This window comes from Phalacrocorax aristotelis, chromosome 1 (assembly GCF_949628215.1).
Source record: "Phalacrocorax aristotelis chromosome 1, bGulAri2.1, whole genome shotgun sequence".
Classification (NCBI taxonomy): Eukaryota; Metazoa; Chordata; class Aves; order Suliformes; family Phalacrocoracidae; genus Phalacrocorax; species Phalacrocorax aristotelis.
The window spans coordinates 202,200,963-202,215,290 of NC_134276.1; the positions used below are offsets into that span (position 1 = coordinate 202,200,963).

Here is a 14,328-nt window from a genome sequence, read left to right on the forward strand (position 1 = left end):
ATTACTCTCCTAAGGTTTATCCAAATGAAATGTCATAAAGCAGAGAGGAATAAAATGAGGTGTAAATTTAAATAGCTACAAAAATATTGACTTGACTTCTTACACCAATGCTTCTTCTAATACACAAACTCTGCTTCTTACTTAATATCACTTCAAAAAGTCGTTTAAGCCAACGTGAATTAAGATTCACTCAGAATTTCAACAACCAGAAAACAACAGAAAACCTCACAAAGGAGCCAAGCTTTGTGCAACAGTCATTCTTAAAAAACAGACCATACATGTTAGGTGTGATGATGCTGTGAAATTAAGATCTATCCTCAGGGAAAGAAAGGCCACTGGGGAAGACAAAGGTCCAGCCTGAACAGAGTCATTACACAAAATGACAGGTTTATTTTATGCCAACATTTTCAGACCAAACTCACTCAGTTTACCTGCCCAAAGAGCTGCACACCAATGAACGCTACTGATAATGCAACAGCCAACCTAGATATATTCCTCCAAAGCTGACTGCAGTTACAAGAGTGGAGGCTAATCTTCTATTTACTTTGCAAACTTGGTTTATGCTCCTGTGAGCACAGAAGCAAAATCGCAATGAGTGCACACGTTTCCAGTTCCTGCCACCGTTAATATTAAACTGCAGTCAGCCTAGATAAATTCCTCCAAAACCAATGGTAATTAAAAGCCTGGAAGTCAAACTTCTATTTATTTTATAAACTTCCTTTATATTTATATGACCACAGAAGCAAATCACAAACAATAAGCATGTTCACAGTTCCCATTGGCATTAATATTAAACTGCAGCCTAACTAATACTAAACTGCAAATCTACTCCAGCTTGGAGTGCTAGTAATAGGAAGAATGTATCTCTTTCTGAAACTGTAAAAATTCAACAACAAATATTGAGAAAGTATATTTTTATCCTTGCTTCTCAGGGAGGAGTATCACACAAAAACATATTACATACATGTATGTCTTCATTAATGTCTCTAGAGCAAAGCAAGAGCATTCTGCAGAAGGTGTCATTAAAGTATGAATTATTATAGAATCACAGAATCATTTAAAAGATGTGTAGATGAATTATCATCATCGTACAGCCTACCTTGTTTTTGGGTTTCACTTCACCACAAAGCTTCAAAAGATCTGAAGATAATGAACTGAAAGAAAAATTGCATCACAGTTAGAAAGAAAATAGTCATATTTGTGCAGAATGTGTATTTTTATTTTATTCTATTTTTCTGCTGAAATGGTGGCAAAGTGTAATGAAACCATGTCAGGGGTATCTTCTAATGGATACATGATGTCTTACAAAAAGAGGAAATTACAGTATTTTTTCTAGAACCAGATCCAGTTACCTGTTAACAAAGATTGCTCACCTTCCTTCTGTCCCAGGACTATGCAATGGGGCATCCTCATCGGTACTATCTTCCAAATTTTCTAGAAAATTTCCAAGAGAATAATGTTAGTCTGTCCATTTACAACAGGACATGCAGGTTTTAAGTGCTATACAAAACAGCTCAGAAAATGAATGTAGATAAACAGCATACAGAAGGCAGAGATTTTAAAAATATCTTGACTATTTTCTAGCTAGTCCCCACTGAATTTTCCTAGTATCTGAACTAAGTTTTTTCATATAATCTAAATAAATCATACACCTAGGCATACTGTGCAAATGTGGTCCTCTATCTATTGCAGCAGAGCAACAGGGGTGACAGAAAACCAGAAATAAATCGTAGAATGAAATCTGGAAGAAAGAAGATAAAAGCAAAGTAAATTAACTGTAAGACATGGAAGAGACAGGATTTAAATCAATGGACAGTAAGGGTGTCTCTTCCTCCTCTTTTTTTGTAATTTTCTTATTCTAAGACAGAATCATCCCAGTTAATAATGAAAAAGAATTCTATTTTTAACTGGCTTGCAAGCTGAGGCTCAGCCTCAGCTTATATAGAATGGCACCATTTGGGCTGACAAGAAGCGAGCACTTTATTGGTATATAAGATTTAGGTTAAAAAACAGGATGATGCCACCACTTAATACTATAGAACTGCTTCCTAAAGAGAGATTAATTGTATTGAAGGTAATTGTAAAATTAAGCTGTTCCGTAGAAATGCTGCTGAAGTAAAATGGGTACACAAACCTGTCCAGAAAAGACAAAACCACCGTGCATGTCACACTAACACTGTCAAACATCAGATTAACTTGCTTGCATGCAAACAGTGCAAAACATTGAGCTGAGACAACCAGTCCAGGGCACATGTACAATCAATTCCAAACTGTTGGGAAATGAAATCCCCTAACTTGCATATTATTCTAATAATATATTTTAAGCATAGTTTAAAGACATAGGTAACATATTCCTGCAAGTAAAGTCTCTTATTTTTGAACATACTCATTAAATTTTAAGGATTAAATAACCTTCTAATGACATTCCACTACATCTGCCTGTTACTATTAGAGACACTTTAAGTTTATTTACTTAATTCTGCCATAAAGCAGATTCCATTTGTAATGCATAGAGCTAATATATTTGGCACCCATATTACAAAAGGTTTGTCCATGTATGTGTTTTAAGTGCAAGTTCATGCTTTGGAGAAAGGAAGAAGAGATATATAGTTTCCAGTTGAATTCTGAGAAGGAATGAAGAAAAGGAAAATGCTGCCTTCTTGTGTATGCTACATCTAAAAATGTTTCCTGAAAAAGTCAAAACCATACGTCAATCTAGCACCAACACCAACAACGCACTTCAGAGGTGCTCAACTGCTGTATAATTTTTAACAATGTAACCGTAACTATCAGAAATACAACAATATTATAAAGCAGGGTCAGAGGAATAGCACTCTCAACCTTCTTTTTTTTATTCCATCCTGGATTTGAGCCCATATTAAACCTTTTCTATACATTATTATTCTAGGTCTTCTGCAGAAGAGGGGATCCAGAATACTGCTCCTTCTAGCAAGGCACAGAAGGAGGAACAATAAAGCAAATTCAACTTTTTAAAAATATAAGATTCTCATAAAGAACTTGTGATCAGCTTTTGGAGGTAGCAAAGCAGAAAGCGTGGGATGGCCACAAAAGATGGTGGGTTTTTTGTAGGCTCACACTCATGTGACCAGGCACGAATTGATATTTTTCTTCAGTTTGTCTGCAATTTAGCACAGGAAGACTGCAGGAAGCCCCCAGATAGAAACCAGCACACAGAATCAACAAAAAGAAATGAGAGGAGGCAGAAAAGCAAGATTCTGCAAGAAGTCCTGAGCAAGAAGAGATGAAAGGAACAATAAAGTTAGTAAAGGCAGTACTGCTTGAGAGGAGCAGCTGAGATGACTGCTGATAAACCAATGATTATGGAACAGTGGAGAGCTTTTCTGATGACTTGTCTTCATCCTCATGCAGAGGCAACTGGAGAGTACCAGTACAGTACAGCACACCAGCACAGTTCATCCAGAGGAAATGAGATTTGGTCCGCCCTCTCGAGATCTGCACATACATGGCTGTGAGTCACATCCATGAACATCCAGATGTCATAGGTGGGAAGGAAAAGCAGCTCCTACAATTCTTCAGAAAGCAGTCACTCCACCAACACTTCAGGACTCAACTTCATGGTCATGTTAACTCTTCACAAGATCAGATGAGATAGTGAATGGCACAAACAAGGCAGGTGTGCTTTCACACAAAACCTGAGCCCATAATGTACTCTTCAGCAGACTGAACCCTTTTCTTACATCTATGCTTGAATGCAGGTGCACAACTACATTGGGGAATGCCCAAACTTCGTCAAGTCAAGTGTATTCAAATGGCTAAGAACTTTTGAAGACATCAGAGCTGAAACTAAGCATTCACAAGCACCCTGGAAGTGCAGCCCCTCTGCCTGGGATGGAGCTGGCTGGATACTGCCACTGAGCTCTCAGGCAGCCTGGTGAAGTTGGTCTCAGGATTTGCTGCCACTCACACTTCAACCTGTGGGAATCATCTCAGGTTACCAGGGAGCCCCTGCTGACCAGTTGGCAGTCCCAGCCTTAAAGCCTCACTACAACTGTGCCTGAACTCCCTGCAGCTCAAAAGGTTTAGCCACTAGTGATTTACAAAACACAGATTATCAACAGTTTGGATTTCAGTGTGGACCGAGGTTAGTACGGCATATTCAGCTGAGAGACACCCACAGTGAAGTTTCCTTCCTATAAAGTGTTAACATAGTCCTGAGTGGCTGAGGCATTTTAAAAGCCTCAGTTCATGCTTGCAAAGTGTCAAAAAGCTTCTTTAATCATATATACTCCACAAAAATTATCGCAATAGAGCTACTGTTCCAATATATTTAAACAAATGTCTTTTCATTGCTCCAGATGCTGTTAATAAGTAAAAGCCTGTCCAGAGCTAAAGAAAATGCACTACCTTCCTGACTGGAGAAGCATTGCTCTCACTCCAACAGGGGTGAATGCACACACATACACACACATTCAGGGTCTGTTTTAGATACACTACGATATTAATAATCACTGACATTCCTGAATAAATACAGGCCATATGCAGCAAGATGCCCTGACACAGATCTTCAGGTGTCACCTGTCAGGAAGCTGGCAAAGCTCTCACGAGTTTACACCAGACAGAGATCTGTACGCTTTCAGGCAGTCTTGTGCTTTTGAAATGTTTCAGATGCCTATGCAAACTAGCTCAGGACAGCATAATGGGATTAGGAGTAATACAAGACAATACAAAAGGAATTGTTACTGACATCAGGAATATTTTTTCAAGTTTCAGATGTATTCGATTTTGTGGCTAGGAGCCAGGGAGAGAAGAAAAGCATAATTTATTTGGGAATCATTTAAAAGCAACAACAGCAAGAGACTCATCTCCTCAAAATCAGTGAAGTCAGTAACTAAACCCAATTGAAAAAGTGAGATATAATCCGCATTCTGTAAAATATTTACATTACAAAATAAGCTATCTGCAAAGGGTTAAAATTGACCTGCATGTTAAGAATTGCTTTTTTTTCAGACTGAAAAAGATGGGAAGAATTTGTCACAACTGCAGCAGTAGTATATCACGACACAGCTTTATTTAAGCTGAACACACCATAGGTTCGTAAGCAGCAAGTCATGACTTTGAAATGCAGCTCTGCTTACTGTGTTCAATTCTTATCTGACAGATCTAACTAACACGAGGGCTATGGGTTGTTTCAGAAAGGAAGAAATGCCCTATAAGCTCATGATAATGAGTACGTTTACAGAATAGTTCATGCAAACTTCACAAACTCACAAATTCTAAGATGCACCAGTTAGTGAACATGAATGAATTAGTAACTCATGCAGCTGTACAGTACACAGAAAGCTAAACATACTTACCCAACGGTATGCTATCTAGGTCTGTGTAAATAACAGCAACAAGGAAACAAAAGCAACACTCCAATCAAAACATATCCATTTATAAAAAGAAATAAAACAAAAGTACCCAAATGTATTCTAAATTTTTCTTAATGTCATCTCACGAGAAATAGAATAGATGCCGTAACAGACGTACGATACCACTTCAAAAATCACAAATATATGATGATTGAACAGGATTGCATATTTAGAATTTCATATTCAGAAGTTAAAATCTTATCAAATTGTAATTGCATAGTCTTTTATAAAAACAATAAGCAGGTTATTTGAATTTTAAAAGTCTCAATAATTTTAAAAAAATCTTTATTTCCTACATTTCATTTCTGAGGGGATATACTTAAAAATGACATACATGCACATCAATTGTGAAATAGAGTTTAAGATGTTAAAATACAGCATCTATTCAAAAAAGAAATAGCCTAGAATGCCCAGTACAGCATGCATGAAAGGTAAACATGACATGCAGCTGATTATTCAGAATACAAGACAACAAAATTACCTTGCAAAGCATGACCCAGCAAAGCATCAAGTTCAGGATTTAACTCAGCTTTTTCTTTCAGCATATGAAACAGCAGTTGGTTTTGAGTTGCACTAGTAATTTCTGTCTGCTTAAGGCGTCCCTCAAGAACTTTAATCTGAGCTTCTTTCTGAGCTGCTTGGAGACCCTAAGAGAGAAAAAGAAAGAAAAAGATGACAAATGCTTTATCACAGCTTTTTTGTTACAAAGTGAGAATTGCCAAAAAACTTTTTAAAACTACAAACACAAACAACACATCCTAAAGATCAGGTGCCAACTACAGGTTTGGGTTTTTGGGGTTTGTTTGGGTTGTTTTTTTCCCCTTTGAAAGGGACTCATTAAGTATTCATTTAACTTGTGTTCCTCACCCTCACCCATCACTCTGCCTTGCAAATATGCATCTAGTGGCTAAGTTGGACCTGGCTCCCAAGTACAATTCATAGATTCTTTGCATTTATTTAAAAGTAGCAAGCATCTGAAAAATCAACAACTCCATTTTTCACAAACACTTTTTTTTATCACCTCCTATAACACTATAACAAACAACAGGAAAAAACCAACCAAACAACAAAAGACAAACAAAAACCCCAAATCACCCAACACCAACCCCAGAACAGTCATCTTTCCCACAGAATCACTCAATGAACTTTCAGCTTCTGCTGAAAGCTCCCATGACCTAACTTAACAGAGAATCCATTCTAAGGGAACTTCCCTAGACCCATGGATTAGTGGGAATTTTTTAGTGGTAGAAAACGTAGCCAAGGCAATTTACAGAGAATGGTTTCCAAATAGAAGAAACCGTAGTGAAAAATGAAGGTACAACACATCTTCTCAAAGACTTGTAAGATAACAGAGGACTTTGAGTGCTAGTACTTGAGAAAGAAGTGTAGTACTGTGGACTTAAACATTAGATTCCGATTTTATTGTGAACTAAAACAACACATCAATAGACACATTTTGAATGTGGAAACAAACAACAGAAGAGACAGCAGCCACGACCAATTTTGCACGAAAATGCACATTCAGTTTTTCTACATGATAATTATTTATCAGCGAGAGGAGAAATGCCTTCACATAATGGAGTTTTTACCATGATAAGGAGTAATTGTTAACAAAGTCAGAGGTACTTCTCATATTAACTCCGCTGCACAGACTCAGGTATCCATTTAACCCACCCAAAGGCTGATAAAAAGTCAAAAGGCTGAAATTTGCAGAAGCCAATGTGACTATGGGAATTTTTTTTTCCTTTCTTTTCTTCTTTTTTTAAACCAACACAAACTTTTTTGATTACCTGCATAGTAATGAATCAAGAATGCAAAAAGATAATTGATCAGTAGAACTGACCAAAGTCCATTTCAATAGCCTTGAAATCTTTCATTTCACAGAATGGTAGGGGTTGGAAGGGACCTCTGGAGATCATCTTATCCAACCCCACTGCTTGAGCAGGGACACCGGAATGCATCCAGGCGGGGTGTGAATGTCTCCAGGGAAGGGACCCCACAGCCTCCCTGGGCAGCCTGTGCCACTGCTCTGCCACCCTCACAGGAAAGACGTTTTTTCTCATGTTGAGCTGGAACTTCTTGTGTTCCAACTTGAGCCCATTGCCCCTTGTCCTGTCATTGGGCACTACTGAAAAGAGTCTGGGTCCCATCGTCCTGATGCCCACTCTTTAGATATTTATAGGTATTGATGAAATCCCCCCTCAGTCTTCTCTTCTCCAGGCTAAACAAAAACCCAAGTCTCTCAGTGTCTCAATGTTTCATTCAATAACACTGAGTATGGTCTCCAAACAGAAGGAAAAGCAGCAGCAAAAGCATACAATACATTCATGTACAGGGTTATTAACTGCCAAATACTAATTTTGCAAATACTACTCCCCCAGGCCTTCAGAAAAAGCTCATATTGCCCTACCCAAAAGGAGAAGTCTGACTAAAGTACGCCATGCATCAATATATTTTAAAGGCTCGTATTTTTAAGGAAGTGGCTGAGTCAGTCTTTTATAAAAGGTCCTGAGCGTTCTTTAAGAGCTTGTTGAAAAACATAGCAGATTGTTTATTCGATTATGAAAAGCTAGTGCTCTTGTAAGAACAACATGAGGTAATTAGGAAAGTAGGCTCTACTGGGTATTGAAAAACAGGCAATGGACTGAAGGGAACAATAGACCTCAAGGACCTTCACACTAAGAACAAGCGTGACTCAGTAGCATTGACCACCTTTGTTTTATCTGGTTTACTTTTCACAGGTCTAAATTCACATTACTCAGTCTTTATGTTGGCACAGCTCTGCTCCTGGTACATGGCATAGTCCTGGCACTGACATATTTCACTTAATGCACTACCTTATTGATACCCATCGTGAGGAAGTGATCAAGCAAATACCGAGCTTCTGTCAAAGTGCAAGCATTAATCACTGCTGTTACATCCAAGGTCTCTCCTTCTTCCTATACGTGCAAAGACAAAAACGGTCAGATGGTGAAAAATGCATTTTTAAAGTTGTTGTTTTAAATTAATTACAGCAATAATAGAAAACAGAAACATAGAAAATAGAAACAGAAAAAGTGAAAATAGAAAATAGAAGATGCTGCAGTATCACCCAGTTCAAACCCTTGGTACCTTTAAACCATGTCTGACAGATTTTTTTTCCAAACTATCCCCAAAACACCCCACTGTACAGATTCTGCAACATTCCCAGTCTCTTACAGTGCTTCTGTTCCTTTCCTATTAGAAAGCTTTTCTCAACCTCCAACTCAGACCCCTTCTTTCTACAAGCTATGCTATTCACAGTGGATGCAGAAACGACTGCATTTCTTCAAATGCATGAATATATTTAAAATACACAAAACCAATACAAGGCAGTAGAAGCATGTCAGCAGCTGCAGGAAGATGATACAAGCTGTTAGCCTTCAGTCCCAAGGATTACAGTAATTGAATGCCAGCAGAATAGAAAGCATCAGCTTTGACATTTAAATGCTTTGCAATCTTAACTTGCATTATGCTATTGACACTAAAACTCAGATATGAAAGTTCAGTTGTATAAAACACTATTTCAGACTTCACCCAAGTCTTCATCAGTTCTCACTTCCTGGTTCAATAATTATACAGCCAAACCAAAATTCATTTCTAAATGAGAACATTCTCAAGGTTAACACAATTGTTTTTTTCTTTTCTTCATTTTACCATTTTTGTATTAGTACTTGACCTACCTTTGCTTCTTCCATTTGCATAATATTTGCTTGGCAGTCAGAAATGCTGTCATTAATGTAGTCTATATTTGCAGTTAGTGATTCCATCTCTTCATTTATGTTTTGGACATTTCTATCTGCTTCACTGCCATCCCCATCCCTGATGAGCTTCTCTCTTTTCTTTGAAAGCTTCTCTCTTCTTTTTGTAAGTTCTTCACGTTGCTATTTTCCCCAAAGACATAATATTGCATAAAAAGGAATTAATAAACACTTCGGGCATTTAAGCACATTTTTGTTTTGTTTTCCTTTCCTTGTAATACTGTAACTAACATGTAATGATTTCTACAGGAAGTTATACATGTGAATGTACTAATATATTTGCACATTATTCCATTAAGGTGTTTTTTATTTCTTACTAAGCACAGTGATCCCATGGGCCAAATGCTTACTGGAGTTGTTTAGAGCTTTTTCACTGACTGCAATAGATTCCAATCACTTTGCCTGTGCCACCATCACAGCAATTCATTTACAGCAAACGTAAATGCACTGCTCTCTATTTGATATGATGATACAACCAACAGTGTTTAGTAGATCACCCACCGTAAGTAACCTGTTCATATCTGCCTCCATATTGGAAATGGTCATCTTCTGCATAATTATATCAGTCACTCTGCGTTCAAGTAACTGCCACTTCATCCTAGCTGCCTTTGAGGAGTAAACTCTGCTTGTCACTGCTTTCCGCTGGTATTTCTTTCTGTGATAAATGCAAGGGAAATACACCAATAAGTCTAAAGTAGTCCGATTACACATTTGAATGTGGAAATGATCAGGCCAGAATATTTTTCAGAGACAACTTAAATTCCTTGCAGACTTTCTTGCAGTTTTTAATCGCACCAGGCAGCTACCTGCACCCAGCCCTGAATTCTACTGCACTTCAATATATTGCATTTCAAAAACAGGTATCAAACACCGTGGCATCTTGTATGATGCACCATTGAAATCAAATGCCACCTAAGAGTTGTTCCTTATTTAACAAGGAGATCTGCTTCAAATCATGATGGAAGGTCGCCAATAAACCTAATATATTAAATTGCGTTTTCCAACAAGTTTTTCTTTCTACTTAAGAACACTGCAGACGTCATACCACCAAGGGCATTTCTCTTCAATAACAGATTAACTGGATTTTGAAATTTTGGGGTTTCTTAATGTGGTTTGTCCTTTAACGCCATTTTACATTATTCCACACTGCCTTAAACCCACAAAATTCAAATTGCATTTGATAATGGAGTAATGCTCATAAAATGGACATTTTATGACAGCAGTTTGAAAAATAACAATACTGCATGTATCACAAGATCATCTGCTAGAAAGTCCATGCAATTTTCAGTTCTCTTAGGAGAGTACTAACAGTTTTAGACCTTACCCTGTTCCATTTGTTGCAGTTACAGGTAATGCTTGAACCCTTGCAACAGGAATTCTCATCTTCTGCTGTGTTGCTGTTCTTGAACCATCATGCTCAACTGATGAGCTAGAACCTGGTTCCTGTACAGGATGTTCAGGCAGACTCAGCTTTCGACTTACTTTTCCTGCCACTTTATCAGACAGAGGCCTTACTTGCCGACGAAGGGCTGTGACCTGAAACAGAGTGCAAAGACACCATTACCTCTCCCCAAAACTGCATTCTCAGTTATAGCAATACAATATCATTGTGTTTTCAAAGATGCATTACTGTTTTACCACAATACCTCTTCAGTTTTGCGACGTAAGATAACTTCTTGATTTCTTTTCTGAGCTTCCAGAAGCTTGAGCTGATGCTGTGAAAAAATAAAAGCAGTACATAATATTTTTCATTATCTGCCACAAGGGCTGTACTGTGTAAAAAAAGACCCAAAAAAACCCAAAACAACAACAAAAACCAACCAAACAAACAAAAACCAAACAACCTTTGTACACTAATAAAAGTTTGCAAAACTGTTTTGACATGAAGAGATCAAGTCACAATGGGTTCTTGCTCTTTCTAGGGCAGTATGAAAATAAATGTTTCCCTATATCAATTCTCTATCAAAAAGAATACGTACATGTAAGTAAGGTGGTAGCAACAGTTTTGCAAAGATTAACTAATAAAATAATACTGAAATGCATATTCAATAAGTCTTCTATTTTCTGATGCACTTATCACCTGAAGCTAGTAACTAAGTTATCCTAGAAGTCAAACCAAATTATGGGCATTTTGACTGGTGAAAATACATAGGTACATGCCAGTCTCAGTGAATGCATATACACATAGTGTGCCTGCAAGTGGATGCACATCATAACGATAAATATTTATTCCAAATGAAATTCTTTATCTGTCAAATCACCTCTCGCTTGCGTTGCTCCTTTTTAAGCTGTGCAATCTCCCGGTTTCTTCTAGACTCAGTCATTCTAGCTTTCTCTTGCTCTTCTTTCATTTGTTTCATCAAGCGAACCTGTAAAGAGGACATCACTTAGAAAAAGCTGTTTACACTCAAGTGCAGTTCCCTGCCCCCACTCATACAGTTTCTTCTTCAAATTGACATCTTCCAGTATATTACATTCTTTTAGCAATAAAACTCCTCCACCTAATGTGTCTTCTTCACTAAGTGCTGAATAACAGCTAATAAGCAGTGCAAGCTTCTCCATGTTTGATACCATAATTTCTGTTCATTAAACCTAAAAGCCACCCCCCTCCCCCAGGAGTAGCCTAGTCTTCATATCTTCTCTCTTTTCAGACTTTGGAGCAGCTGACAGAGAGAACAGAGTTATCTGGTAGATTAATGCACAGGAGATTTCAACCCATTTTTCAGTACACACTCATTGTACAATACTTCAATATACCAAAATATACCTTGGTTTTCTTCATCTCTGTCACCTCCTGCTGCAATTTCTTAAGTTGCTTTTCATATTGAGATTGATTTTTAAGCAATCGTGCATGTTCCTTTTGCGCCGTTTGAAGTCGCTGCAGTTCTTTATTCATGGCTTGGAGCTTCTTTTCATATTCTGACTTGATTTTTTTTGCTTTTTCTTCCGAATAGGTCTCTACAGAACCTAGAGTGAAAGGGAGTGCTTTTGTTCAGGATATTGTCACTTTGCCAGCCACAGCAGATGATTGCTTTCTCTGCTTCTAGCATTATCTGCAATATCTTTGAAAATTTTAATTTGTCTCTAGCTCTTGTCATCTGTACTGCTTTGAACTTTCCACCTTGTATGTCTTCTTGGATAAGGGATCAAGTATTAACACTCTCCTCCTGATTTCTTTGCACTAGACAAATATCTGAGTACCTGAAGACACAGATACACACATGCTTGTTCACACATATGTACACAAGGTCACAACAACAGTCCCAAGAGCCATCAAGCCTAGTATCCCTTTTCTGGCACTGATCAAAAGGGAAGGTCTTAAGGAAGAATAAGGGAACAGCAAAAGCATATAAAATATATAATTATAAAGCATATACAGTGTATTTTTAAAAAGAAACAAACAAACAAAACACTTCCCCCAGTACTCTCCCAAACATCAACTATTTGTGGCTTAGGACTTCCCAAGCCAGAGTTAGTTTTTCATCTCAATATGATCACATATTCAAAAAAGTTTAATCTGTAAAAAAATATCTCTGCAAGGCCACTGATCCTAGTTCTTATTTTTATGCAGATCAAAAGAAAGTGGGGAGGAGTGGGAAAGAACTTTTAATTCAGAAACTATTTCAAGGACTGTGTTAAAATGAGAGCTCCTAGAAAACTGAAAATGCTTATTCAACCAAATCAAATACCTGTTAGCATCATTATCTTTTTTTTTTTAAATCTCTCAATTCTGGTAGAAACTAGAATGAGTACAGTATGATTCGCAGGCATTATGGGTACAAACCTATTTCTGTTTTCTGCAATTTCTTATCACATTTGTAAAAGGAAGTGAGGGAAGTAGCAAATGATTCAATTTGAGTATCTTACACAACATCTAGATTTAAGTGACTCTATACTTCTTACCCAAGTTTTGAAGAACCTGATCTCTTTCAAGCTGAGTGTCTCGAATCTTATGTTGTAGCATCATTAGTTTCTCTTCATATTGTTTTTTCAGTGTTTGCAACCTTCGCTGGCTGTTCTCTAGCTCATCTATCAGTTTCTGCTTAATGGCTATTTCACAGGTGATATTTGCCAAGTCAGCTTGATAATTTTCTAAAATAAAAATATTTGAGTAATTAAAATTAAGACTTCTTTTAAAGAAACAGTGAAGATCACATAACAATAGATACACCCCTGCAATGTTAGGGTCATTTCCTGACATGTACACTGTGCATAGGAGAATTCTACTCAAAGAACAATGCAGCAAGCAAAACTATTATCTGCAGCTCATGATAAAGTCTCCTCCTTAAACACTGTCCCCATCCTAGAACTAGGAAAGAGGTAGGGAAAGATAACTCTCATTGGATCACAGTTGCCCATATGTTGTAATTCCTCACATTTAAACCTCAACATCAGCAATCTGTCCTTCCCCACACAAAAGCTGCACAGACTGTGAGACTTCAGTCACATCTCAGGGCTGGAGAATAACTGTCATTCATAGACCCAGCAGATTATAAAAGGAAAATTTGACTGCTGGCAGACTCCAAGGAGAGACTTTCCCTTCTCTAGCTCTTAGAATAATACAACCAAAATTCTGAGATGAGAGGAGCCACCTAAGTCATGGAAGTGGAATGGTGAAGGGAATGAGAAAAACAGGAGGAAAAAATAAGGGAAAAGAACAAACGCACACACTAAGTTTAAAAAAGTTTAATTAATTTCTTTAGTCAATTATGTCCTTTTTTGGATTAAGATTATATGCTCCAGAACAAAGATGTCAGCTCAGGATTTTTTTTTTCAGGTTCTGCAACTCCACTGGTTTCTGTAACTCTCAGGCAAGAATGAACCGACAGGTTTGGTTTGCCCATCTAGCCCGACTCACATGACAGAACTGCTGATGATGCTGACTCTGACTTTAGCAATCCTAAATTGCCAGCCACACGTAAATCAGCTGTTGACACTTCTACCTAAAGCCACAGCCTCTGAAAATGAGGAAGGCTGATGGACTTCCAGCCTTTCAAAATTAAATTCTATCTATTTCCAAATTTGCTGAATGGGAGCTATCACCTTGGTGATTAGTCCCAAGACATAAAAATAATCCAGTACCTTACACTTTGGATATTCTAACTGAGGAAGAAATGTGTTCTCAAACACCTGATGGCCTCTGGTCAATTTTAAAG

At 37.6% G+C, this 14,328-nt stretch overlaps 1 protein-coding gene across 10 annotated transcripts in view; it reads right to left on the reverse strand.

Annotated features, from left to right (window-relative positions):
* Positions 1–14,328, reverse strand: part of KIF21A (kinesin family member 21A) — a 94,229-nt gene that overhangs the window by 22,198 nt on the left and 57,703 nt on the right. For 5 of the 10 annotated variants that reach the window (XM_075081328.1, XM_075081335.1, XM_075081332.1 and 2 more), the window contains 12 exons: positions 13,076–13,264; positions 11,940–12,139; positions 11,434–11,541; positions 10,819–10,887; positions 10,497–10,708; positions 9,674–9,827; positions 9,095–9,295; positions 8,231–8,332; positions 5,875–6,040; positions 5,337–5,357; positions 1,374–1,434; positions 1,100–1,154 (listed from right to left, as the gene is read on the reverse strand). In XM_075081328.1, coding sequence (XP_074937429.1) covers positions 1,100–1,154; positions 1,374–1,434; positions 5,337–5,357; positions 5,875–6,040; positions 8,231–8,332; positions 9,095–9,295; positions 9,674–9,827; positions 10,497–10,708; positions 10,819–10,887; positions 11,434–11,541; positions 11,940–12,139; positions 13,076–13,264 — 1,538 coding nt within the window. The remainder of the gene's footprint in view (positions 1–1,099; positions 1,155–1,373; positions 1,435–5,336; positions 5,358–5,874; positions 6,041–8,230; positions 8,333–9,094; positions 9,296–9,673; positions 9,828–10,496; positions 10,709–10,818; positions 10,888–11,433; positions 11,542–11,939; positions 12,140–13,075; positions 13,265–14,328) is intronic. The other 5 variants (XM_075081334.1, XM_075081329.1, XM_075081333.1 and 2 more) reach the window with 1 other exon arrangement.